The sequence below is a fragment of the Sinocyclocheilus anshuiensis genome, unplaced genomic scaffold, assembly GCF_001515605.1.
Source record: "Sinocyclocheilus anshuiensis isolate Anshui unplaced genomic scaffold, SAMN03320099.WGS_v1.1 scaffold52, whole genome shotgun sequence".
NCBI lineage: Eukaryota > Metazoa > Chordata > Actinopteri > Cypriniformes > Cyprinidae > Sinocyclocheilus > Sinocyclocheilus anshuiensis.
Genome location: NW_015554055.1, coordinates 326,043 through 337,433, shown reverse-complemented (window position 1 = coordinate 337,433; position 11,391 = coordinate 326,043). Strand labels below are relative to the sequence as shown.

Here is an 11,391-nt window from a genome sequence, read left to right as displayed (position 1 = left end):
GAAAGAGCGAGCTGGAACCAGAGATGAAACTCCTCAAAGGCAAACTTCATGGCTCTTTCGAGACACTGTGGAGAGGAGACATTAAGATAACCTCAGATAAGAATTGAGAACATTAATTATGACCCCCAACAGACACACACACAAAGGTCAAACACAGAGCCAGGCCATGTCTCCTGCTGAAGATTACCCAGAGTGCCACAGGCATTCAGTGTGTCTCTGAGGTTTTACAGTTAATCACACTAGCAGCTTAGCAGAGAGCAATTCATTGAACAATTAGATCTATATAACAAACAGCTACACAAACACACACACGACCCTGCAGAGGGCACACACGACAGATATGACAGACTCCTGGGGCCCTGTGATTGCACAACCATAAAATCCTTGAATATAAAAGACACAGCAAAAGTTATGCTGAGTCCAACATTAGCAACAACAGCATGATCAACAGATGGGAGACGGAAGAGAAAAATCTGCCCAGGTACACTAATGAAAACATCACACTACAAACCAACACACACACACCAAAAATGCTTTTCTTTGCCTGCCTGTTCTGTCCTAAATAGGCCAGGCTTCTGAAAACAAACACTGAGGCTTGTCCGTGGCAAAAATAAAACATTAAGTAGAAAGTTATTAATAATGCTGTTTAATTTGGACACATTTGTGACATGTAGACTTGAGCTCTAATATTGAATCTGGGTTAGTTCTGAATACAGAAAAGCTATATAATATAATATGATAACATGAAATCATATATTATAAATAATTGAAGCAGTATTCTGGTACATGTCCACAAACTCGCATGCACACTGTTATAACCTCTAGACCAGACACAGACATTCACACAGAGGGAGTGTAGAGTGCAGGTCTGGTCTTGTTACAACAGCAACCACACCAGGAGGTTTAACTCGTCCCGCTGAGGGAGGGAGTATTCCTGAATGTTCCCATGAGTGTGGGCAGGACCTCACCTCTGAGAGCATCTCATACTGTCCACGTCGGCCGAGCGCGATGGTCAGGAGGTCGTACACCAGCGAGGCGCTCTGGAGGCTGATGATTCGGTCGTTATTGTGTTCGGGGATTCGACTCAACACGGCGTCTCTGTTAGCCTATCATAATTACAGATATTAATACACACATTTCCCAAAACATACAGGATTACACTACACTACTTGTTCAAGAACTACTAACTACTTGTTTTTGAAATAAATCTCCTTATTTGATCAAAAACAAAGTAAAAAAAACAAACAAAAAAAAACAATATTGTGAAACGTATTTATAATAAAATTAAAATAATGGTTTTCTATTTTAATATATTTTAAAAAGTAATTTATTCCTGTGATGGCAAAGCTGAATTTCCAGTAGCCTATACTCCAGTCTTCAAATCTCATGTGATCCTTCAGAAATCATTCTAATATGCTGATTTGTTGCTCAAGAAAAAAATCTCTTATTATTATCAGAGTTATTTTTGTCTTATTATTTTTTTGTGGAAACAGTTATACAATTTTTACAAGATTCTTTGATGTTTAGAACGTTCAAACAGCATTTATTTAAAATATAAATCTTTTGTAACATTATAAATATCTTTACTGGCACTTTTGATTAATTTAATGTGTCCTTGATCAATAAAATTATGAATTTTCAAACACAAATTGAACAGAAGTGTACTATGCTAGGGCTATCAATAACAGACACTACTAGTAACATTAGACACGTTTACATGTTCTCCTGTTCTGATGGTTAAACCACAGCAGTTCAGAGGGTCACCAAATCTTTACTGCTACTCACCATGGACTCGCTGATTAACAACAGGAGTAAGGCCTCCTCTGTGTTCTCCTGTGGACAAAACAAACTAGAAAGAGAGAGAAAGGCCATCATGAATTTTTCCATCCATGACATCATGAATACAGTGACATGAAACAAACTTCCAGGATTCTGATCAATTCATTTTTCCCCCTTTTTTAAATTTTCATGCTACATCATAAAAATAAATGAACAATTTTTGAACAATATCCCTAAAACAGGAGAGTGGAAAATGATCAGCAAAAAATCATTTCATGTCATTATTTCATATCATCTTGACTTAAGGGCTGCCCCCTAATAGTCGACTAATTGTTAGTCGACCAGAAGAGGCTTGGTGGACCAACATTTTTTAGTCGCAGAAAGTCACGCAGATCGTTAACGGCTGATCTATGGTAATACAGTACATCCGGCAGGACATCCAAACGCTCGCCTATCAATCATCCACCACAATGGCTTATCTTAAAATAGGCTACTCCGTAATTTTTGGTCATACAGATAAGAGTAATACATCTTTCAAATCTGTAAAGACTCTATGTTTATTTATGTGCACTCACAATAACAAAACGCACTTTTGTAAAAGAATGAAAGCAAACAGGATGCGCTTTCTGCCATCTCGGTCTGTGAATTTAAACACGAAACTCCGTGTATATCTTTGCCTTACAGACATTAAAATATATCTATAGAGAGTGAAATGTCTACTTTCAAATGAACCAATTCAAATGGAAAACAAATATTCTCAGATTATGTAATCCGTGTGAAACATGCACACAGGCGCTTCACTACTGCGGAGATGACGAGTCGGTGTCGCAGAGTTCATCTCTTAAACCAAAACAAAGAAAGCGCTTGTTTATCAGTGAATTATTAAAATGTTAATGCAGCCTCCTTACTGTTTTCCCCTGACACATTCATAATCATAGCTTCTGCCGGTGCGCTGTGGCAAGCTTTATGCGTGTGCTTGAGCGCTTATTAGGCTTTGTAGGCAATTAAAGGCTCATTATAATGATTTAAATGGTTTATTAATAAACGTGCGATTAGTCAACTAATGCTTAAAATGAACGACTACTAGTCGACCAGAAAAATCCTTAGTCGAGGGCAGCCCTAAGTAAAACATATTCAATTTTTTTTTTAATATTTGATATATTTTGGATTTTATGAGTTGTATCTCCCAGGATACGTTGCCCTTTTAAGGGTATAAAAAACAGCCCAAGTCATCAATAATTCTATGATTTATTTGATGCAAACAAATATGGAATATTCAAAATATGCTGCATGACATGTCTGTGTCCTAAAATTGAGGCATAGACATTTTTTGTATTTTTACATTTTTTAACTGTCTCATCTTTATCCTCACGGGTGGGTAATTCCAACCCCTGAGGTCCACTGTCCTGCACGGTTTAGCGCCACCCCTAAACAATCATATAATGTAATTTATGTAACAAAATAATTTTTTTTTATGTAATCCTGAAGACTTTTGTCAGATTTGTCAGATGTGTTTGATCAGGGTTGAAACTAAACGCTGCAGGGTGGTGGCCCTCTAGGAGCAGGGTTGGACACCCCTGTTCTACCATAAAATGAGCTTTGTGAAACCCTGCAAGAAAAAAAGAATCTAGTTAAAAATGCAAAGATGTAGTCAACTAAATGTAATATTATCCGTTTTACATGCAAATATTAACATTTGCACAATTTTTAAACTCAAAATAAATAGAAAGTGGACTGTGTACGGGGGGCCTTGATGCCAGGAAGGCCAATAAGGCTCTTCCCCAAGGGCCCCTGGCCCTGGAATGCGATTTCTACTGAGGGGGATCTGCTCTCCTTGATGCGATTTATAACCCTCATCCACCCCACTTCTCTGAGATAATTTTTTTTTTTTATCAAGAGGCTTCCCCTTGTATTTTATGTGACTTCTGTGTATTTTCTACATCACCCCCCACTCCCCATAACCACCAAGGGGGAACGCCAAACCCCCTCAAAACACCCCACCCCACCCCTCACACACACACCACCCCATACCACCCCAGAATTCACAATAATGAAATAACCAGAACTGGGGGCACAATTTACCTTGTTGACACCATTCATTGTCAATATTGAGGATAATCCTTTTTTTTATACCCTAATCAGGCAACGTATCTCAGGGGATACGCATATTTCAAAATGCGATAAAAACAACACGAACAACATATGACTTAATTTTCTTTTTCAACATCTCAAGACAATGTTCACAATTAATACTAATAGTTGTATTGCATTTTTTTTGCTGAAAAAAGTAAGATTAATATATGCCTATTTTCTACATTTTCTGAATGTCCAGCCTTCATGGGCGGACGTGTTGGCTTTAGGTCAAACTGACAAAATGAGCACAGAAAATTTGAACTAAGTGATGTGACCCCCATACTCCAAACAACCTCAACTATGATAATGATAACAGTATTGGATGAAAAATATTTCCTCGTGCCTTCTACAAGAGACTAAAGAATTTGTATCTGGTGGTACACGTTGCCTGTTTTAGGGATATACATGAAACAGCGGTGCCAACTGCAAAAATTCCAGTGTTTCTGTAGTATTACGTATATACTTATATATACAGCATTTATTATTTTGAATTAGATGTGCTACTTTTCTCCTGAGTAGATGCGTGGGCGGCGGCTGAGGGCGTAGTCCTTAGTGTGAGGGGTGTGTCTGAGAGGGTCATCCAGGGGGGAGTGGTGAGGGGGGTCTTCTAGTGGGTTCCAGTAACTCTGTTCACACATGCCCCTCAGCAAGATCTCTGCAAGCTGCCTGGCGATAGTCTAAACACACACACACATATATATATATAAACAAAGTTCTCAACCAGGGGCCGGGGCACAATACATAAAATCCTTTAAATTAGGCTAAAAAAACCCTCTAAAAATGAAGATTAAAATTTATGCAAAGTTTCTTAATCTTTGTTTTTTCTTAATTTTTTCTTAATTTAATCTTAATTTTTGTTTAAGAACCAGGATTATAGTCTTGGAAAACTTAGACATACAAGGGAATGATGAAAGTGTAATTTCTAGACCTGGACACACACACACACACACACACACACACACACACACAGGAGGGGGACACGCCGTCTCCAACACCTGCGTCTTTTTCGCGTCCAGGCACTGAAATTCCGCTATTAAAGCCTCTAAATCCTCCTGCATGCACATGCACGCACACACACACACACACACACACACACACATATATATACATATATTATATATTATGTATAATTATATTATATTAAATATATTATGTCAAGCTCTAAAATATTTTATTATTTTAAATAGTATAAACTGCAGAGAAATTGCTATATTTGTGAGTTAAAAATACATTTTAAAAACATTCTCTTATAAATCACAAACAAGTGGAAAATCCATTAATAATAAAATAATATATTAAAAAAAGAAGCTGTCACTATAGCAGAAGTAAATCTACAGAAATCTTCATGGAGGGATTTTGAATTTTGTCTGGGATAATGAGGGACCTTGGAGTCAAAAAGGTTGAGAACCACTGTTCTAGACAGAGACAACAACACAAGGTCATAAACACACACAACGCACCATACGCAGGTTCTGAGTGGTTCTGGTCTCTACGGCTCGGAGAATCTCTCGGAAGCGGCCGACACCACGGGTCAGGTTACTGCAGCACCGGGAAATGGAGAGAAAAGAGATCCATTAATCACCTCTAGAGAGCTGAAAAAAACCTGATGGCAGACATCAACAAATTTCTCATCGACTCCGTACAAACTTTCTTACACAAACACATGGAAAACAAGCACGCACCCTCAGGACTGGTCAGACCTCTGCCACGATTTAATGAGCTCAAGCATCAAGCAGTCAAACTAAAGCAGTTACTTATCAGTGGACAGGAAGTTATCAGGGCCTGTAGGGCACATTGATTACAGGAGTTCTGGATACAGTGCAAGTCACAATTAGCACCTATATGAACGCTGCACCTGTGAATGTGTTAGCACCTGTCAACGACGGGTCAGTATCCTCAGACTGCGATATTCCCACAGCCTTTTTACAAACTGACAGCACACAAACACACACACACCATGAACGGGCACGTGTGTAAAAGACCAGAGAACATAGCTTCGGGCTGTGGAGGTGTGAAGCGTTGCAGAGATGCACGTGAATGCAGGGAGAAGCAGTACAGCAGTTGTGTCGAGAGAGACAGAAGTGTCGAAACAGGGATGAGAGCGAGCATGACAGAGAGAAACAGCTAACAAATAAAACGGTTAATTCAACCATCAGTTTTTAAAAAATCACATGGATTTAGCCAATTTGAAACCTATAAGTGTCTATTGTTTCCAAGTGCTGCACTCGCTAAAATCACAGTTTCACTGTTCACAACTGTGTGCCCTTAAACGTAAAGTTAATGTGTGGAATTGCTTTCATGAAACACATAATGTCCTCTATTTTTACATTTAGATTACCTTCACCGTTATCTAACACTCAATTAAAGGTAATCTTTAATAATTTAATAACAATACAAATCTCAAAATGAATATCTATTTCATACAGTGTATTATAATGTTGCGATGCCTAAATGAACTTTTTTTAGTTTATAGTGATTTGTCTTTTTGTTTTTAGACAAAAGTATTGACTTTTGCTATCAGCCATATAAAAGAATTTCAGCTGTAATTTTAATACCTTTAAAATTACTCTACAGAGTTCAGGCTGAGGACTGAACATTTGTTATCCTGTAGGAAATGCATGTTGTGTGAGGTTTAAAGACATTGCTTTCAATCATTTATGAGCCTAACAGATACATTACCCACAATGCACCAATGCAGCGGTCATATTTCACACAGATGCATTTCAAGCACTGACAGAAGCTCCACCTGCATCCATATGGAAGATCCCTCCCCAACCACACACTCACTGCACAAATAAATAATGATGAGAGTCTCATACTGGCATGTGTAAGGCCACCACACGTTTCATGCTAGTACTGCAAATCGGAAAAAAGTGCACCTAACCGAATAGAACAGAATAGAGATGAAAAATGAATGGGACAGAAGATGGACAACTTGTCTCTTACTTCTTCAACCTTCCCATGTCTTCCCTTTCCCTACTACAACAGTATGATCACTGAATAGATTGCATACTAGATCTGTAACTCTATCTCTCTACAATCAGCAGGTCTGTCAGAGTAAACAAAGTCAAATTTCAGCAGACTGGAGATTTGTCCACTTATGAGATTCCCGGAAAATGCATAAACTGATCAATTGTGTACCTTAAGCTGCATTGGATACATTGGATACAGTTGGCAGTGCATTGGCAGTGTCTGCTACAGTTACACTACCATTCAAAAGTTTGGTTTCAGTAAGATTTTTAAATGTTTTTGAAAGAAGTACCTTATGTAAAATTGAACGCAGCGTATTCATGCAGCCTTCATTTTGAGAGCGTGCCCATGATGTTTTAAAGGCTGCTTACATAGGCAGCTAACTATGTTTTGGCTTCTGTGTGAAGCTGCTACAATAAAAGCATGGCACTACTCTACATGAAGAGATTGTAGGGATACGTACGAGTAGTCGTCAAACACACGGCTCCATGATGCAGAGGCCGCGGTTCAGGGGGAGAGTGTGGCATCAGAACACACATAAATAACATGAAACGCACAGACATGCACAGGCTGAGAACTACAGAGGATCAATTAAGCATTTGGGGGAAAATAAGGCACACAAGAGAATTAGTGGGCAGACAGAAAGATCAGCAGATTCCTAGACCACTCACTGAAGCACGTGTCTGAGGGAAAGAGGAGTGATGAGAAAAAACAATAGATATTCGAACAGAGGGAATGATAAATGAATGGACACCGTTGTCTCAGGTGTTTCTAAAGGAAGCCTGTTTGGGCTGTCAATCATAATTGAGTGTTGTGCTACAGATAGGGCTGAATGGTATATTGAAAATTATATATATAATTTATAACAACATATTTGAGATGATTTTGCTGGTGATATAAAGTTACACGTTTTGAATTTTATTTGACTATTTAATTTTGTCAAATAAAAAGTTAAGAGTTTGTCACTAATCTAGTTTTGCAAAACCATGTTAAAGTGGGTTTGATTCGTTTGTTTGAATCAATTCAAACTGTTAGCATCAATGATTTATTTCAAAATTTGAATTTGAAATTATTTTTTGGAATCACTATTCAGAATATATCATCATTGGCAAAACATTACATTTCAAAAGTTTAGGGTAAGAAGGAGGTTTTTTTCCCCATATTTTTGAAAGAAGTCTCTTATGCTCACAGATCCATTTCTTTTATCAAAAATACAGTAGAACCAACAACATTGTGAAAGTTAAATACCATTTAAAATAACTGTTTTAAATTTTAATTTATTCATGTCATGGCAAAGCTGAATTTTCAGCAGAAATGGTTATTATATGCTGAATTGATGATCAATAAAAATGTATGATGTTTGGATGAACTGATCAAAAGTTCAAAAGCATTTATTTGAAATAGAAATCTTTTGTAACATTATGAATGTCTTTACTGTTACTTGTGATCAATTTAATGCATGCTGAATAAAATTATTAATTTATTTTCCTGTATTATTTATTTCATTAATCAATTTAAATCTAATTTGCAACATGGGCTGTTTGCTCAAAAAAACATTTTAAAACATACAGCAAATATTTTCAAGACAAATATGGAAATATATATTTTCAGCTATATCACCCAGCCCTAGTTCCTGAGAATATAAACACAAAAATACTCACCCATTTTTAAAATGAATAACATGAGCCCTCTGAAGTCCTGTCTCCAGGAAGTAGCCAAGTTCCTGTTCCTGTGTGACTGGACCGGGCTTTGGACTGCGGTTCTGAATGCCAACACTAAGAGCCTTAAGACAGGACACAAGTCATCAAAGATTACTGTCAATCATAACTGAAACAAGCTCAAACTCTTTCCTGGACACTTCCTGTTAGTTATTCAGCAAATCCAGACCAAATGTCTTCAAAAGAAACACAGAGTCAGACTGTTTACTATATTTACCCGGGGAACACTTTAGAGAGGACGGCGGTTAGGAGGGTATGAGTTTCTAGCATGAAGGTCAAACGTAAAACTTCGGCTTCATCTAAAAAATGCAGTGTCAACACTGCAGCAGAACACAAGCTCTGCCGTTCTCCTCTCTTGCCATCATTCACTCTCTCTCTACGCTCCCTCCCTTCTCCACCAACGCTAAATCACAAGCAGTAAATACTGAACACTGTGCAGGGGAATGAATCTGGGCACTACGATTCCAACAAAGAGAATTAGTGGTGCGAAAACCATCTAAATGAAACGGAGACTCATCTTCCTCTGCAAAGAAAATCAACTTTGACCTGTAAAAAGCTTTAATTGTGATTTAAAGTTCACAGGTGGGACAGGAAGAGATTAGTCTCACGGATGGCTGACTCTCTGCAGCAATACTGTGCAAATCTGTCCTGCTGCCAAGAAAATCAATGTATATTTTAATGTCTATGAGAATGTGAATAAAAAATGTGAAGATGGAAGAAGAAGAAAAAATGTAGTGAATGAATATTTGGAAATACCTTTTCTACCTCCTGAAGATAGAGAAGGGCGATGTCTCCAGACTTCTCATAACAAGTGATTATCTCCTGGTCTCTGTCTGCATTACGATTGGACAGTGATGGGGATGCCATGGGCACTTTCTCCAGACAGAGACCTATGAACAAACAGCAGAGAGAAGAGATGACTTACACATGCCAAGAGCTAGAAAGGCACACAGAGTTGTCCTAGTGCTCTGCCACATTCAGAAAGATGTTTATGACTTTTGACAGCTCATTTTAATAAAGATAATCTGAAGTGTGAAAAACAACCTAACTTGTTCCCTTTTAGAGATGTGGTATAGCAGTACAATAAAAGAATCATTGTGAAGAAGTACCATCAGGAATTAAGTAAATTTTAAAAAACAAATATGTATATGAAGAGTTTTTTTCTTCTAAAATTAGCATTTTTCTCAGGCTCCTATGTTTATGTTTAGTTCTTTCACTTTAATGGCAATGAAAAGAATCTATTGAAAATTTTAAACGGCACTTAGAGGCTTTTGCATCTGAACTCTTCATACACACACACACACACACACACATATATATATATAGATTAAAATAAAACAAATGTAAATATATCACATCAAGCATCTTTGCAGTGTTCTAATCATGAAAAATAATGAACATGAACATGAAAAAATTAAATAAAAAACATTAAAAGAAGTTTTAAAAAATTGTAAAAATTAAATCAATAAAAAATGAAATCAATAACAAATTATATTTAATTTATATGCACGTTATCCAAATGAACTACAGAACCTCTTGTGTTAACTAGAAAAAAATTGACATTAATAAAAATAAAAAAAAAACTGACATTTGAATTACTGAATTGACTGACAGCACTTACATTTCATAAGTCACCCAAGGCTGTTTATTTGTTGCTCGAGGAATCGATTTAGTATCGATATGTAGGTACCACATGGCTGCTATCATACCAAAGCCAAAATTCTGCCATCAATCAAACCCAATTTCTATTAAAATCATAGTTCCACAGTATTCACTCGTGAAACTTTCAGAAGCACACAGCACTTCTGTCAATTCTAATTCAATTGACTACTGAAATACACTGTTATGGTTTGATCCTTACTTTGAGGATATTATATTCATTCTTAAAGGGTCAAACTGAACACGTTACTCTTCGTTCATATAATTCGAGTTTGTTTACTTTGTTCCGGCTGGACAGAGGAAGTGAGATGCTGAAATATACATGTGTGAAAAAATCAAAGACCTCAGACAAACCAGAAAAGCTTTAAATGTTTTAGCACGAGCTGATGTCTGTTCCACTGCCGTATCTCCTTGCCTCGTCTGGGTCAGCTGAGAGCCAAGTAATGCGGTAAAGATACAAGCACGGTTCCTTAGAGATGTCACACAATCTGTGGCCAATCTCTGTCTACTGGCTTCAGCGTCCTAAGTCACATCTTAAATCCCTCATAGCATGAGGAAAACATGAGACAGGCTCTGTGCCACCCTGCAGTTTTTCCCCAGAGCCCCACAGAACCGCCGATCTGTCAGAACTCTGATCAAAGACCTCACGCTGCGGTCCTGGCAACACATTCAATGTGCTCGGAATTAAAAGTGTGTGTGTTTAAAGCAGAGGATTTAGTAGCAAACACTTTTCTCTGCAGAGCATCACATACAGTATTAAAGCAATGCTGCCTCCCAAAGGACAAAATATGAACTGCAGGGATCCGTGAAGCATCTCTGCACTGTTCTGACCAGGTGAGCATAAAAAACAAAGCTAAAAATTAATAAAAATGGCATTAAAATTAAATAAATTAAAAATAAAATAGAAACTGCCTCTTTTTTACATTTTAAATTAAACAATATATTTTGTAATTATATAACTGTTAATATAATTAAATATGATATACACCACCCATAGACATTTGGGGTTGGTAAGATTTTTGAAATGTTTTTGAAAGAAGTCTCTTATACTCAACTAGGCCTCATTTACAGTACATGATCAAACACACACACACACACACACACACACACACACACACACACACACACACAC

The 11,391-nt window shown here is 37.3% G+C and overlaps 1 protein-coding gene across 1 annotated transcript in view; it reads right to left on the bottom strand.

Moving 5' to 3' along the window:
• Positions 1 to 11,391, bottom strand: part of LOC107668507 (tetratricopeptide repeat protein 7B-like) — a 42,428-nt gene that overhangs the window by 26,606 nt on the left and 4,431 nt on the right. Inside the window, exons 4-10 of the mRNA XM_016460398.1 lie at positions 9,357 to 9,490; positions 8,544 to 8,665; positions 5,373 to 5,451; positions 4,417 to 4,589; positions 1,786 to 1,849; positions 969 to 1,106; positions 1 to 65 (exon numbers count right to left, since the gene is read on the bottom strand). The exon at positions 1 to 65 is cut by the window's left edge and continues 17 nt beyond it. Coding sequence (XP_016315884.1) covers positions 1 to 65; positions 969 to 1,106; positions 1,786 to 1,849; positions 4,417 to 4,589; positions 5,373 to 5,451; positions 8,544 to 8,665; positions 9,357 to 9,490 — 775 coding nt within the window. The remainder of the gene's footprint in view (positions 66 to 968; positions 1,107 to 1,785; positions 1,850 to 4,416; positions 4,590 to 5,372; positions 5,452 to 8,543; positions 8,666 to 9,356; positions 9,491 to 11,391) is intronic.